Raw genomic sequence first — 16,401 nt, 5'->3', positions numbered from 1 at the left:
CAAAATTTTGTACTAGTGCCATCTACAAAAAATCACATCATACTATGGCAGAAAATCCTGAATAGGTTGAAGAAAGTGTCATTATCTGCTTAAATAAGCCTATCAAGAAAATATTATTTTTTATAATTTTGCTTTTTTTTGTCGTGGTGTGCACATATTGCTCTGCCCATCACATAGTCTTCTAAAATCAGCCAATATCTTTTATAGATAGTAAAATTTGATTGTCACTAATAGAGTTAATTTTATTAATATTGTTTATGTTAATATATATATAATTTAATTTTCATATATTTAGACTATTTTGTTTGTTGCCCATTCTGGAGAGATTGTTGGTGCTTTAGCAGTGATGACAGGAGAGCCTTCACTTTTCACCATAAAAACTCGACATTCAAGCTGTGTTGGAATGATTGGGAAACAACAAATCTATGAGTAAGAATATAATTAACAAATATATTTTCTTTTATATATGTATGTACTTCGTATTCAGCATGGAAAAATAACTAAACTTTTTAACTTGAGTTATAGCAGTATCTGATTAGATGTAGATGACTGATCTATATTAAAACTAATCTAATTGTATCTAGTTTATATCCGATTAGATATCAATTATATGTAAAGTAACTGGGATGTAATTAAGTAGAACATATAAACTTTGCCAATCATTACATATTTTTTTTATGTACTATATTTTTTTTGTAACACAATTTGTATCAATTGGTATTACTGAATACCAATATGTTAACCTCTTAAAAGTTCAAATGTAACATGTTGTAAACAATGGAAAACAAACAACATACATCTTTCTTTTAGATTTGTTTTTTTTTTTTTAAATAAGGTTTGCTATTAACTTTACCATAAAGACAAATGTGATTATGTCTCCAAGGCTTGTAGAAAAAGAAATACAAATAGGCATGAAATGAAACACGTGAAAAATTAATACTACAATTAGGGTTTACTTTAAAAGTTCCAATTCCAAAGTCTGTGTAAACCATCACTGGATGGTTTACATAGACTGGATTTTACAAAACCACATGTACCTCCATAGCCAGGTGGGAAAGAGCAACAGTGCGAAGCACACACTTCTTGATTAGACTGGGGTTCGAGCCCCGTCACCACCAAATATGGAGGATGCGGAAAGGTCAGGGAATGACCACCGCATATTCCCGGAGCAATATGGCCTTAGTTGCTAATGCTCCTAAAAAGCAAATAACAACAACAAAACCCCATACAAAGAAATCACAAGCAGAAGATAAGTCTGGTGATTGTTGGTGTCCAATTTATGTTACCAAACTGAGATGTAATGTGAATGGGAAACATTTCCTTTAAGGTGTCCATGGAAAGCATTGCAGCATATGCCGTAGAACTGCCCAGTTACATTGCAACTAAACAGTTTGTAAGTTGTCTTTATTTATTATTTATTTTTTTTTTTACAGAAAACCTACTTCAAGAATTTACAAATTCTTGCAGCATATTTACATATAGGGCTGAACCATTAGCATTTTTATAAAAGTATGGACCAACGATGTTGAAAGCACACCACACCCCACTCCAAACATAGCTTTTTTGGCTGCAAAGTAATTGTTCATGAAAGTGACAGGATTTTTGACTGTCCAATATCAAATTGTTTATTTACATGCCGATTCACATGAAAGTGGGCCTTGTCAAATTAAAAAGTTAAGTCTGGATTATCATTCACCTCCTGTAGCAATAGATTGCAGAAATTCAAATGTGTATCTAAAAGAAATCGCAAAGAAATAATTGTCAAATTGTTTGCACTTTATAAGTATGGAACTTTAAATTGATATGCAGTATCAATATGCTTTGTTCTGATATGTTCAGTTCTCTTGAATGACAACTAACAGACCTCCATCTTACTAAGTACCCTATGTAGATTTACTAACACATATCTAATATCTGTAGAGACCAGTGGTTAAACATTTGGAAGACACATACGAACAATAAATCGTTTGAAATTAAATGTGATGAACAACCATGGAACTCCAGTTACAGGCGAAACAAGCATGAAGAGGTAATACTGACAAGACATAGGGCGCACACATCTGACCCGCTTGTTCCTTCTCATGGGTGAAGACCCCCCCCACTAATATGCACACATTGTTCATAACAACTTACAGTTCAACATACATATCATCTTAGACTGTTCATATTATTCCCACATCAGAAATACTATCTTCCTCTCTCTGACACAAATGCAAGAACCTTTATCACTAACCCACCTATCCGGAAACAATATCAATCTGGATCAGCTTTTTGCTTATCTAAAACAAATCAGACTTTATGAATATTTCTAAAATCCAATAAAGCAAATTCCTGCACTCTTCCAAATATTTGAATAGGCACATTTTGGCCTAAGTTGCCAGTACATACTGCTTTGTGACCAAACCCTCCAGCACATATGTGCTGGAGGGTTTGGTCTTTTCCTCTTCACGCTGACCAGGCATCTTGAAGAGAACCACTCTACATGTTTGTTGCCACCTAAGTGACGTAACAGGGCTTACCATTGAGAAGGTGTGCATGAGTGGATTTTAGGGAGGCAGGTGAACCGTACTTCTAAATCTTCTGTAATAGAAAGATATTGGATCCATTGGTGTTTTAGACTGAGTGTCTGATAACACACAGAATACCTGTTCCCCTCTAAGCCCCCCTAATATTTGCAAACTATGGCTTCATAGTTTGCAAATATTATCTTGTAGTAACATCTGTTGATCAGTAGGGTGTGACTGAGATAGAATACAAAGCTAGGTTTGAATTTAAATTATTATTTGAAATTCTTTGTTTTTATAGGATCCTTCGTCAGAAGCCATTGGTTGTATTGAACTTGGCACAAAGCATAATTAAAAGACTTTCACCATTTGTCAGACAAATTGATTTTGCTCTGGACTGGATCAATGTGGAATCAGGAAGAGCCATATACAGGTAAGCATCCTGTATAGAAAATTAATCACCTCTAATTTTTTTTTAACTGATAATGTGTAAAATGCTCATTTAGCATAAATAACTTTGTGAATTCTCGTTGCTGTGGACTTAATTAGGCCCCCCTTGACATCTTGGGAAATTCAAATGTCAGCTGAATAGTTACCTATATGAGGATGTGAACACAGGTTGGTTTCTTTTTATTATATAATTATATTTTTTTATTTATTTTATTTTATTTTCTTGGCTATTGCAGCAAATGCCTGTGGTTTCCTTGTACCATATTCTTTATTTTTTTTCCAATCTAACAAGTGTACAAATCTTAAATTAAAAGTTGGTTCATTATTAGAAGAATTTGAATCATTGAAGAAATGGGTGCTTGCCCTGGAGACAAATGTAATTGACAAATATGATTATTAAATTTTGCCCCTGATTCAGTCCCAGAACAGTATAATCAAATGCAAACTTCCCTGGTTTAGAAGGATTTAGTTTGATTGGAAGATTGCATTGTGAGAAAATGCAACATTTAATCATGTCACCAACAGCTTTTCAGTGGAGAAAGAGAGCATTATTATCCATGCGGGGACTAATATTAAGTGCACACAAACTGATGTTTTGTTGGATGAAAATAAGACCATGCTTAAAAAAATATAATGCAAGTTAAGTCAGAAGATGTGTGTTTGCATCTCTATGCAGGTATGATGGAGGGGGGAACTATGTGATGAATACATTGTGGCTTAGCTCAAGGGACTCTGCAAGCCTTTTGGGAGGAAATTTTTATCTGCATGGCTTGCACTTGTAGGTAGAAGGTATCTATTTTATAGATACAGGATATTTGAATGAAGGTGTGCAAAGGTTTTGCCTGTAAAATTGGGCATACTGTAAAGAGTTTTGGGAAAATGGCTAGCCACAAGGGACAGGTGTAATATAGCAACACATTTATCTGATGATATGGGTCAAAGTAACACTTGCGCACACACACATCACAAGAGGTTCTGTTTGTTTGTTTGTTGCTGCAAAAGCTGATATTGGCAAGACATTCTGAGGGTAGTGATGTTTCAAATGAACAGTAAGCTTGTGCTAGAAAAAACAAGTTTAAATAACTTCTCTGGATGTATCAGGGTAGTAAACTATACAAGAACACCTTAGTCTTAACTCTCTTTATAATAATGTCAGGAATCTTGCCAATAAAATGTGAATTCAGACTCTTGGTAGGACAACTAATGCTGACATACTTACATAATAGAGCTAACAGAAACATGGCGCCACCTGGAATTAGAATATGATGAGGTTTCACTATGTTATATGCAATATATTTGGGAAAGATAGGAGTTGTGGGGTCATGCTCTTACCAAAAGCAACTTCACAAACACTAACTTCTGAAGCTTCCCAGATTCAGCAGTTAGGCATGCTAAAACAGAATCTCTGTGATGTGATGGTTGGAAGCAATGATATATTAAGAGCGAGAGTAAACTACAGACTAGAAGATTATGGTGGAATGATTATAATAAGATTATGATGAGAGAGCCCTACATGCAAATGGAATGGCTCCAATCAATTTTTCTCAAATTGATTGGAGCAATTGGCAGGGAAACTCACCATGGAGAACAAAATGTTTAAATTGACAAAATGACTATTATTAGTATCAGCATTTTAAGAAAAGTACTAGAGATAAAAATATTTTAGATGTGATTGTCAACCATGAATCAGATAGAATCATATGGCTGACAGTACAGGAACCATTATCAGGGATTGATCACAAAGTTCCAAGTTGGATGATGATGAGGAGGAGAGAGGTAGTGGTTGTTGAAGACAAATGAATGGGTTTTAATTTCAGTAAGGAAGATTATGACAGCTTAAGGTGCTACATGACCTTTGTCAACTGCATAAAAGAGTGCAAATATATTAGAATTATTGTATATCTTTTATGCTACAGTCAGAGAGGCCTTGAATGTACTTTTAAGTACAGCACAAGGAGAATTCAGAGATGGATGAGTAATGACCTTTTCAGTTTAATATTATAGAAAAACATCTCATGGAAAAGTTAGAAGGCAAAAAGTACTGAAGTTTATAACATATACATGTTGATTTCTGCATAGCAGCAAAGGTTAATGCATACAAAGGCCAATTGTGAGAAATCACTGGGCAGGGACAAGAAATTTTTCCCATGTATTTACAAAGAAGAAAAGAACAAATCAGATTGGGCCCTTGCGTAATGGTGTCTTAGGTAACCCAGCTGATGTTGCAGAGGAGAATTTAAGAGTTTCTTTGTATAGATATTTACAGAAGGAAGACCCTTTGTGGCAAAGAGAAGCTGTGCAAGGGAAGCTAGAAAATATGAAATTTTAGAAGGTTATTTATTAGAAAAATTATTTGATCCTAAAGGTGAGTAAAATATCTGAAGTTGATGGCATTAATTTAATTTTGAGGGAGATGGCAGGAGAGTGCACTGAACCATTAACCTTTGATTATGAGGATATCAGTGGACTCAGAGGTTACCTTGGGGATTGGAGAAGTGGCAATGTATTGCCAATACATAAAGTTAGTTCTAAATGAAGTGGGTAACTACCAGCTGATTAGTCTGACTTCGGTGGTAAACAAAATCGCGGAGATAATGATCAAAAGTGCAATATAGCATCATCTAAGTAGAAATGAAATTCTGAATGAAACACAGTATAATTTGTAAAAGGAAAATCATGTTTTTAACTGCCTGGTTAGCTATGTTGACTGGGTCACTCATGAGCTGCTGGAAGTAGGAAATAATTTCAACATTTTTTACTTGGATTTCAGCAAAGCATTTGACCAATCTCAAATGTACTGTACAAATTGGAACATGTTGGAATCGCAGGAAAATCCTTAAATGGGTCACAGGATGCTTGTAGGGCAGGAGGCAGAGGATTGTGATTTAACATTATTCTTCGGATTAGGGCTTATGTAAAAAGTGAGATTCTCAAGGATTGGTACTGAGACCACTGCTAGTGTTATTTACCCAAATGACATTGACAGAGGAATAGAGTATGATGTGAAAATTTGCAGTTGATGTCTAGATCAGTAGAGTAATTAATGATCAGTGCCAAGCAGAGCTTCTTCACATCAACTTAGACTTTAGGGATAGTCAGAAAAATGGTAGCTATGTATTAATGCAGTAAAATGCAAAGTCTTAATATATACTTGGAGTATAATATACTCCAAGTATATATTAAGACCCACTAAGTGTTTAACTTATCCCCAGAATAAGTTACACTTAGTGGGGTGCACTTAAAACAGTAGAGGAAGAAAGAGATTTGGGAGTTACAATACAGTTGGATGTGAAGTTCTCTGAACAGTGTAGAGTGGTGGCAAGGAAGGCCCATGGTGTCCTATCAGTGATTTATCATATGTTTGCTTGTAGAGATAGGAAAGCCTTAATTCCACTAAGGGCAATTATAAAATCTCACTTGATAATCTGTTCAACTATGGAGACCACATATAAAAAAACCTGTGGAGACCACATCGAAAAAACCACTTGATACTCTGTTCAGTTATGGAGACCACATCATTGAGTTTCTTGAAAGGATCCAACAATGGTAGGAATGCACCTGGTTATATTAGAAAGGGCATCCATATGAGAAATGACTTCAGATATGTGGGCTACAGAGCTTGGATGCTAGATGCTTAGAAGAGACATAATTGCAATTAAGCTAGAAACTTTAAAGGAGACATAATTGAAAGCAAAATGAATGATGGTAGAATTTTCACTGCTATAAATGATTCCAGGACTAGGGGCCATAAATTCAAATTATGGGGAAAGAGGTTAAGACTGGATTGTAGGAAGTTTTCTTTTAGTCAGCAGGTTGTTAATTACTGGAAGTTATCTCCATGGGCAGTTGAGGCTGACAACTTGGAGAAATTCAAAGATCAGTTGTGTATAGCCATCTACATGAGGAAGCAGTCAAATAGGTATTTTATTATTTATGTATTATTATTTTTAATTATTTTATTTTTTTGGCTGGTGCAGCAACAGCCTAATGATTCTTTGTGCCACATGGCTAATACTAATAATCTAATTTTTATTGAACATATATTTCATATATGTATTTGTGTAAGTTTAACCTGTTTTTGATGATGCTTGCCATGCTATTATGCTTTTGTCGTTCAGAGTTATGGTTAAAATTTTTTATTTTTTTTATCAGAGTGGCTGTTTCAGTTATAGATTGCATCAGTAAGCCTGACTGATCTTCCATTTGTTTTCAATTTTTAAAGTCAGTAGTTATCATTAGTAATTGTGAACATGTTTGTTGCACAGTGAACTGCACACTTTTAAAATCATGGTATGGTTACTTTCCATGGGAAAACAAGATATATTTTAAGATAAAGCTTATTGGGATGGAAAAGAAATGGATAGGTGTTGATTTATTATATCGAGCAACATTCATTCTTATGCAGAATATTTCTACTGCATTTATATCATTATCTTGTTATTTGATCACAATAGACTGTTACTATGAGGGATGGATTGAGAATAAATGTATAACATTTGACAATTTTTGTTTTCTTTGGCATTTATGCATTTTCTAACTTGTATTTGAACATAATGAGAATCCACTAATGACTAGTATTTATTTTTTTTTTTTTTTTCAACATTCATTATAATGGATATTTGCTGTATGATACTTCTTTTATGGCAGTATTTTTCATCCTTTTACTTCTGATACCTGTTTTTTGAGTAAACCAAATTCCACAGTTTTTTTCTGGTTTGAAAAATGTAGTTCCCTTCTTCTCTTGAACTGTAATTTGTTTTGGCATGTGTCATAACATGCCAAAACAAATTACAGTTCAAGAATGAATAATACTTTCCATAAGACCCACTGTCTTATTGAGGAAGTTGTGGTTATGATATTACCGTATTTCCCCATGTATAAGACGCACCTTAATTTTGGGGCTAGAAATTTGAAAAAAAATGTATTACATAAAGTTATTGAACTCAAGTTTTATTCATCATAAAATTCATACAACTCTCCTGTCAAAACTCCCATCCATTAGCTTGTCCTCATCTGTGTCTGATGATGAATCACTGTCTTCATATATTGCCTCGTCCTCAGTTCCATCTATGGCATTTGAAATGCCACACTTCTTAAATGACTTGACAACGATCTCAATCTTGATATTATCCCAGGATCTTTTCACCCAGATACAAACTTCTCCTATAGTTGGTTTCTTCGCTCTTCCTGCTGGTGTCAAATTGTCCCCAGAAGACTTCATCCATTGGTTCCATTCGTCTCTCATGGCACCTTTGAAGGGTTTGTTAATGCTGACATCAAGTGGTTGGAGCTGGGATGTCAAGCCTCCAGGTATGACGGCAAGTTTTGTTTTTTGCTCTGCAGCAATCTTCTTTGTATTTTTTGTAATGTGTGCCCTGAACTGATCAAGCACCAATAGGGCAGGTTTGCGTAAGAGCCCACCTGGTGTCTCCTGCTCCAAACTTTCTCAAACCAGATCTTCATCCCATCCTGATCCATCCAACCCTTGTCATGAACGTGGACAATCACTCCTCGAGGAATGTCTTCTTTTGGCATTGTTTTGTGTTTGAAAATCAGCACAGGAGGCAGCTTGGTTCCGTCGGCACAACAAGCTAGAACAACTGTATAATGGCTCTTTTCATGTCCACTTGTCTTCACAGTTACAGTTTTCATCCCATTCTTATCAACAGTTCTGTTACTTGGGACATCAGATTGAAGGGGGACTTTGTCCATATTTGCAATCTGTCCCAACTCAAACTGATGTGCCTTCTGACATTGAATGACAAAATGATGAAATTCAAGGACCTTCTGCTCATAGCTTTCAGGCATCTTTTGGGCAAGTCTGGTGCGTGTACGCATGCTTAGTCCATTCCGTTTCATGAACCTGAAGCACCAATTGTGTCCTCCTTTGAAATCAGTAACTTCTTTTTCACCAGCAATTCTTCTTGCCTCATGCTGAACTATCTTTGTGGATGCAGGAATTCCAATTGCCCTTTGCTCTTCAATTCCCTCTCTAAATCAGGCCATTTTGCTGACTTGCCTCTCATGGCCTTCTTCTGCCGGGGCGTTTTCAGTAGGGTTTCTTCTTCCCGTAGCCAGTCTCAGATTGTTTTCTCAGTTAGTAAAAGTAAAGTGCAGCCATTATCAACCCACTGCAGGATGGAAGCCTCCTCAACAATTCATGCTGAGGGAAATGGACCATAATCTGCCACGCTGGTCCAGTGCGGGTTGGCAGATCGACCGTATTCAGCAGTCAGGGGCTTGAACCCCGGTCTACTCAAAGAGCATGTGCTACTGCACTCCCGCTCCTGCCCACTCGGCTAGGACCAAACTTACGTTTAGGAGCACAATTTCCATTCACTTTTGCAAACTGGATCACTTTTAACTTGAATTCAGCACTGTACGAAAATCTTTTCTGAGCAGAACGTGGCAAAACGTAACTTAATATACCGGTAGCAAGTGCGAAATAATGAGCGCAAAGACAACAAGCACAAAAAAGGGAAATGCAAGTAAAAAAAAAAAAAAAAAAAAATCTACAACCACTGTAAAAGACGCACCCAGTTTTTAGACCCCAAATTTTGCGAAAAAAGGTGCATCTTATACATGGGGAAATACGGTACAACCTGAGAGACCAAAGCCTGTTACAAGGACCTTTTCACAGTCAGGAGGAGTAAAGGTTCTACAGTTAAGAAAATTTTATTATTCTGTGGTATTCTGTTAAATTTTATTAGATGATTTTATTAAGTTAGTACTTAATTTTATTAATTAAAAATGTATATTAATATTAATTCCGCATGATGAAATCTATGCAATGATTTATTTATTTTCTGTACAGACAGGGTGATGTGTCTGATTCCACTTACATTCTTTTGGGTGGTCGTCTGAGATCTGTTCTCACAAGAAGTGATGGTAAAAAAGAATTGGTTGGAGAATATGGCAAAGGAGATCTTGTAGGAATTGTAAGTATTGATGAACTGTAGAGTATAAATTGGTAAAGTTGGATTAGAATAAGATTTTTTACGATCAGTTTCAGAAGAAAAGGATTTACAAAGCAAGCAGATTTGTTTATTGTATCATACCCTGTTAAATTTTAAATTTTATTAAAAGTACAGTATTTAACTTTATTAATTTAAAATTTGTATTAATACAGATATCATGTAATGAAATTTCTACATTAATTTTTTTTTATGTAGACAAGACTATATCAGCTTCTACTCATATTTATTTTTGGATGATCATTTAAGATCTGGTCACAAGAAGAGATGGTAAAAACGAAATGATATTTTTTGTTTGAAATGAAAATTATACTCTGACTAAAAGTATTCGTATACTCTCTCTCTCTCTCTCTCTCTTTCTCTCTCTCTCTCTGATGTGATCTCTGAATTATGACCAAATGATGTGTTGACCATCATTTGCATGGATAATAGATGCTATTTGTGCCTAGGAAGTGACTCCACTAGATGTCTGAAGATATTCATAGGGATCTGCAGCCATGCTGCCTGCAAGGCTTTCCAGTATCAGAATGAATGATAGTTGTGTGTCCATATGCCTCACTTCCTGTTCCATAACATTCCACAGGTGTTCAATTGGATTGAAGTCTGGCAAATATGGAGACCAATCAAGTTGGGTGATATCTTCACTGTGTTGGCCTGATGACATGGTGCATTGTCTTGGGAGATCCAGTTTCTGTCCAGGAAAGAGTGCAACAATGCAGGGTCTCCTAAGAGCTCCCAGTAGAAAAAATAGGAAAAATGTTCATCCATACGCATTAGAGGTCCTATTTCTTGCCAACAAAATGTGTCCCATATTAAGCAACCCCAGCCACCTGCCTGGATAGTGGATACCATGCACGATGGGTCCATGGACTTGTACTTTTTTGCGCCACATCCAAAGGCATTTGCAGGTGTGTTGCACCAGATATTTGGACTCGGCTAACGAACATGTTGACACCATAGCATTTGCTGCCAATAGTGATCAGCAGTGAGGAGATTGTTGCTTTGATCATTTGCTGTGGATTCCTATACATCTAAGTGTGCAGCACATTGTTAGGGATATTGTTCTTGCATTACCCATATTATATTTTGATATCAACTCACACAGTGACCTGCCATTGAGCGCACAAAATGCACAACACCCTTCACTCACCATGAACATCCACCTTGCGTAATCCTTCACAGTTTGTTGACAGAAGATGGTTTGACCTGTTCAAACACCATTCTTTGTACACCTTAACCACAGTGGGCCTTAAGCAACCAACAAGACATGCCTTTTCCAGTATGGAAGCACCTGACACATGAGCTCCTACAATCATGCCCTTTTGAAACTCCATGATAACTTTACTATGTTCCACAACTGCTACTTTATCACTGTGATTTGCACAACCAGATAGATGGGATGGTCATAATTCAGTGATCATTGAGTGCATATATTACTAAAATATATATATTTTACAACATTACTTATAATAACAACTAATTTGCATATAATTGATTATGAAAATGACAGTCAATTGTTAATAATATTAACAGTTGACTGGCATTTTTATAGATTTCATAATTAACTAGTTTGCACATGATCGATTATTAATCATTTGATTATACCCTAACTAAGTTTAGGTAGCAAAATTGTCCAGAATATTTAAGTAAGTCATCGACTTTGTAGTTTCAGGCATTACTGCCAGTAGATTGAGTTCAAACTAACTGAAACAGCTGCACTGCCACTGAATCCATTCTGATGATGGATAGTGTAGCTCCATTCTGATGATGGATATACTGACAGATATTTCTGTTGCTTCTTGGACTTTCACTGTGATATTTTCCACAGACAACATGAACACATTCTGAGTTTGTGAGACTATCCAGACTTTGTTTTTTTGTTGATGTATCACCAAAGGTAGGGCTCTCGAAGTGTACATTATACCCCCTCCCATTGTCAAAAGTGACTTAGAGGAGGGGGGAGACCATATTTTTTAAAAGTTTTGCTTTGTTTTAAATTTTATTTTCAATGAACAGCTTTATTTTATGAAGTTGTAAGGTTTTATTGTTTTATTTGATTAATAATAAAATAGCAAATGCTTAAAAAAACTGTACTCACCTTGAATAAATCTGCATGGTTTAATTAAAAAGGGTTGGTTAATATTTAGGATGAATAGTTGAGTTAAAGACTCAACTATTTATTTATTGATATTTAAGTCGAAGTTAAATAATATTTGACAGGTGCTCTCAAAATATTCCAAAATGAGCATTTGCAACCTTTATACAACAGTTTTGGTAAACACGACAGTTATGGCCAAAATGTTATCAGAAGCTTCAATTTGCTTCAGTTTATCATTTTAAATGGAAAACAAAATGAAAAGTTCGCCAGGTGCAAACTAATATTTAGTTGAACTGCCTGTGCCCCTGATGACAGCAGCACTCCGTCGAGGCATTGACAAGATCAATTTCTGAAGATGATCAACTGGTAGTTCGTGGTTCCAAACACGAAATATGAACTTCCTGAAGTTCACGAAGAGTCTTTGGTTTCTTTCTGGCAACTGCAGATTCCACACAATGCCAACAATTCTCTATAGGATTCAGGTCCGGGCTTTATCCTGGCCAGCTGAGTTGTAATGGACTGTTCTTCTAACCATTTTTTTCACCTGTAACAAATGTAAACACATTACTGTTGAACCTCTAATGCAGAAATGAAGCTAAAGTAACTACAGAAGTGCCTACTTACACTTTTCACCCGATGACAAGGAGCAGAGTTGTCCTGAAAGATGCAGTTACTTGGCAGATTGAAATGGTTATTAATGGTTGGCAGCAATTTGCCTTCCAATATAGCGAAGTATCCATTGGCAGCCAGACGGAACCTTTTATAAACTGCAGGTGACCTACTCTGTGATACGAAATGCACCCCCATATCATTTGGCTGGTAGAGAATTTCACTGTAGACACCATCACACCACACAGAATAATACCATCCAGACACCACACAGTCTGAATGGTATTCTTCACCATGTCTATGGTGAATCATTTGTCTCCCATCAGAGACATGCATGTTGAATTTCTTCTCATCCAAGAAAATAACTGACTTCCACTGCTTGGGGTGGGGGGGTCCATTTGACATGCTCCTTACACCAAAATTAATCAAGCCTTTTTCATTTTTTGTGTGAGGAGGGGCTTCTTCTTAGGACGATAGGCTACAAGTCCATTTTTGAAAAGGCGTCTTTTGACTGTTACTGCACTTGCTACCACTCCTGTATGTTCTTCGCATTCTCTTTTCATCTCAGACGAAGAAGCTTTATGGTTTTTAAGGCATAAGTGCTTCAAAACGCAGTCCTGTTTTGGTGTAGAGACTCTTTTGGGTCTGGTTCCTTTTTTTCCTATCAGCAGAACCAGTATTTTTGAGTTTGGAAAGAAATCTACTCACTGTCGACTGATTACAGGACACTCTATAGGCAATATTATGCCAAAAACGTTCTTCCTCATGTAAAGCAACAATAGCACTCTTTCTCCGTGGCATCAACTGTATGCAACTCATCATCCTGACACAAGCAAGGAATGACTAACTCTTGTAAAGCATGCTTATATAGCTGAAAGTAACAGTTGATGCAATATTACGTCATCACCTACATATGTCAGTCTTATCTGATGCAATCTGTAAGCAATATTGCCATATATTTACGTTATTCAGATGACAATTACAGTTTTAAGTGGTGATGCACTTTCTGTGTGTGTGTGTGTGTGTGTGTGTGTGTGTGTGTGTGTGTGTGTGTGTGTGTGTGTGTGTGTGTGTGTGTGTGTGTGTGTGTGTGTGTGTCTCAGCATAATGAAGTAGTAAAAAAACGGTACAAAATATAATACAAAAATTAAGAAAATAAATATGAAGCTATCATTAGAGGCAGCAAAATGCACATTCCTCCACATGATGCCCAAAGTATAACTGATATTGATGATTTTTTAATATAAATCAAAATTAATGCCAGTAGCATGGCAAAACTGTTGAGCGCTAATATATGTAAATAAAATAGTAGTTGTGGGTTTGATGTGCTTATGCTGCGCCTGTACTGCCATGTATAGTATTTTATTTATTTGTCTATATAAGCTGGTTAAGCTTACATTGTCAGTGGTGTGGGTCTGTGCTGGAGTGCTAGTCTGTCTCTTCTATATTTTTATTTTTCGCTGCATAAGCGGTTCGATTGGGAGATCAGGTGGCGTCTGATCCTTCGATCGGTTCGCCTTTGCGACAATTTGTCTAGCGATTGAAATGCAGCGATTCCCTGACCATTATTGGCCTTGTGGTCCTCTGTTGATATGGGGCATAATGGTCAGTCTATTTTTGTTATTTTGGTTTTATTTTATTGTAGTTTAGTCTTTATTTGTGATATTTCACATAATTCGGAACTGGCACCTTACGAGGGGGGTGCTGCTAAATTCTTATGTAATTGGCTCTAAATTTTAAAATTTATTTATTATTTTGAATTGGATTTTCTAAATTTATTTGGAAATTTTTTGCTAGAATTTTTAGTCTTACCTTTTCTTCTCCCTCCCTGTTGATTAATTATGTTTAATTTATTATTTTTCACTCAACAGTCTTGCCATGCTACAGGCATTAATTTTGATTTATATTTAAAAATCATTAATATCAGTTATATATATAATATTATATAAAATATCCAAGTTCCAGTCCATGAACCGTACTTGCACTTAATGTGCTACTGCTTTGCAGGCAGGCCCATGAAATTTATATTGTATTTTTCAGCTGATACACATGTGCAGGAAATGTCTGGCACAGTACACAGTATTCATAGAGGGTTGTCTGGATACTTTGGTCATATATATGTTGAACTTGCTTGGTAATGAAAAACATACTACATGCTAAATGTTTCTTGTTGATAGTAGAGTGGGTTCGTCACTCGCTCATTTGCAGAGGTCTGGGTTCAAGTCCTCTCACAGACTGGAGGAATTTCTAAAGGACTCTTCGATCAGAGCTGTAGTTATCCAATCTCAGGCAGAGGGAATTTGGGGTTTTTACCCTGCATGACAAGTAAATTGTCCTGTGAACACACTTCTAGCACACTTCTACTGACAAATATATTCACAGGGTGCAGTATATCCCAAGTTTTTGATCGCCTGAAATCCATCAAAAACATTCACTTGTTTGGAGAGTCTGTTTATTCTTATCAGACTAGAGGAATTTTTAAAGGCATCTTCAATGTTGAATGCAGTTAGCCAATCTCACGTAGGGGTTAGAGGGCCCAATTAGCTAACGAATACCCATTTCTTTGTTGTTCTGGGTTCTTATACGTAATGCAAAATTTAGCTCATGAATGTATAGTGGTAATACAGATGTAATACACAATAAACAGATCACAGCATGATGAAAGTAGTCACTCTACCAACAGCATGCTGAACAAATTTATTACAGACTTTCTCAGTACCAAAACAAGAACTACATGGGAAAATTCGAAATTTACAAGCAGTTATGCTAATGTGCCTGTCTAGGGGTGAAAGTTGGAATGAGAAGTCTGACTTTCACGTGGAGATGGATACTTAGCAGTAGTTATTGGACAGTATACCTCATAAGTACTATACAAGTTTATAATTTGATGAATTATTGTTTTACCACTAAGGAAAGTTTTAAGTTAATCTGTAACAGGATTCTAAATTTTTTTTCAAAATTGTAGTTTCACAAAGAAATTTGTAGGTAAATTTCTTTGTTTAATGGCAATGAAGTGTATTTCATTAACAAGTATATGTCATAAGATATGTCTGCATGATATATAATATGCACTTCAATATTCTTATCTTGAATCTGAAGCTGATTTGTTAACAGTAGCATTCTCAATGCTGCTGCTGCTGTAACAAATCAGCAGTGTAATGGTTTTGTGTAAGGTGAAAATTTATAAGTAGTTAACATTTGGTAATATGAATATTTTATTTTTCTCTCTCTCACATTAATTAATAGGTTGAAGTTTTGACACAGACTAAGAGATGTACAACTGTTATGGCTGTAAGGTAAAAATCTCCCATTTTCAAATATAATGCTTAGCATTACTTTTGTGTGAATACTAATATTATATAATAAAATAAATATTTGCAAATTGTTATTGGAAATTGTAAAAATAATGCATTCTGATTTTGTTGAGTATGGTAAGAAATTCAAATTAGTTTGTTACTTTTCAATTAAAGTTATTCCAGAAGGTGCTTACTGGTTTCTGAGCTTTAGAATTTTGTCAGTTTTGTAATATTTAATGTTAATACTGGATTTAGAGAACTTACTTCCCTTCCAGATGTTTGACATGACTGGTTTATTGAATTTGTGTGAATTCATTACAAAAATTTTGTTGGTATTTAATTAGTACAGTAGAGTCCCGATTATCCAAGGTAACAAGATCGGGGGCATGGATTGAGTGAACCTCGGATAACACGAAAGGTTTGTTAAATTATTTTTAATTAAACTGGATTTAAATATATTATCGGGATGA

General features: G+C 35.7%; 1 protein-coding gene across 3 annotated transcripts in view; it reads left to right on the top strand.

Annotated features, from left to right (window-relative positions):
- The window catches only part of sws (patatin like phospholipase domain containing sws), a 469,178-nt gene that overhangs the window by 193,695 nt on the left and 259,082 nt on the right, over window positions 1-16,401 (top strand). For all 3 annotated transcript variants that reach the window (XM_090369181.1, XM_090369180.1, XM_090369179.1), the window contains 4 exons: window positions 296-429; window positions 2,806-2,937; window positions 9,769-9,892; window positions 15,882-15,931. In XM_090369181.1, the coding sequence (XP_090225307.1) occupies window positions 296-429; window positions 2,806-2,937; window positions 9,769-9,892; window positions 15,882-15,931 (440 nt within the window). The remainder of the gene's footprint in view (window positions 1-295; window positions 430-2,805; window positions 2,938-9,768; window positions 9,893-15,881; window positions 15,932-16,401) is intronic.

Source organism: Mastigoproctus giganteus, chromosome 3 (assembly GCF_048544385.1).
Source record: "Mastigoproctus giganteus isolate SK-2022 chromosome 3, ASM4854438v1, whole genome shotgun sequence".
Taxonomy (NCBI): Eukaryota; Metazoa; Arthropoda; class Arachnida; order Uropygi; family Thelyphonidae; genus Mastigoproctus; species Mastigoproctus giganteus.
Note: the sequence above shows the minus strand (reverse complement) of the source record. Positions and strands in the feature narration are given on the sequence as shown.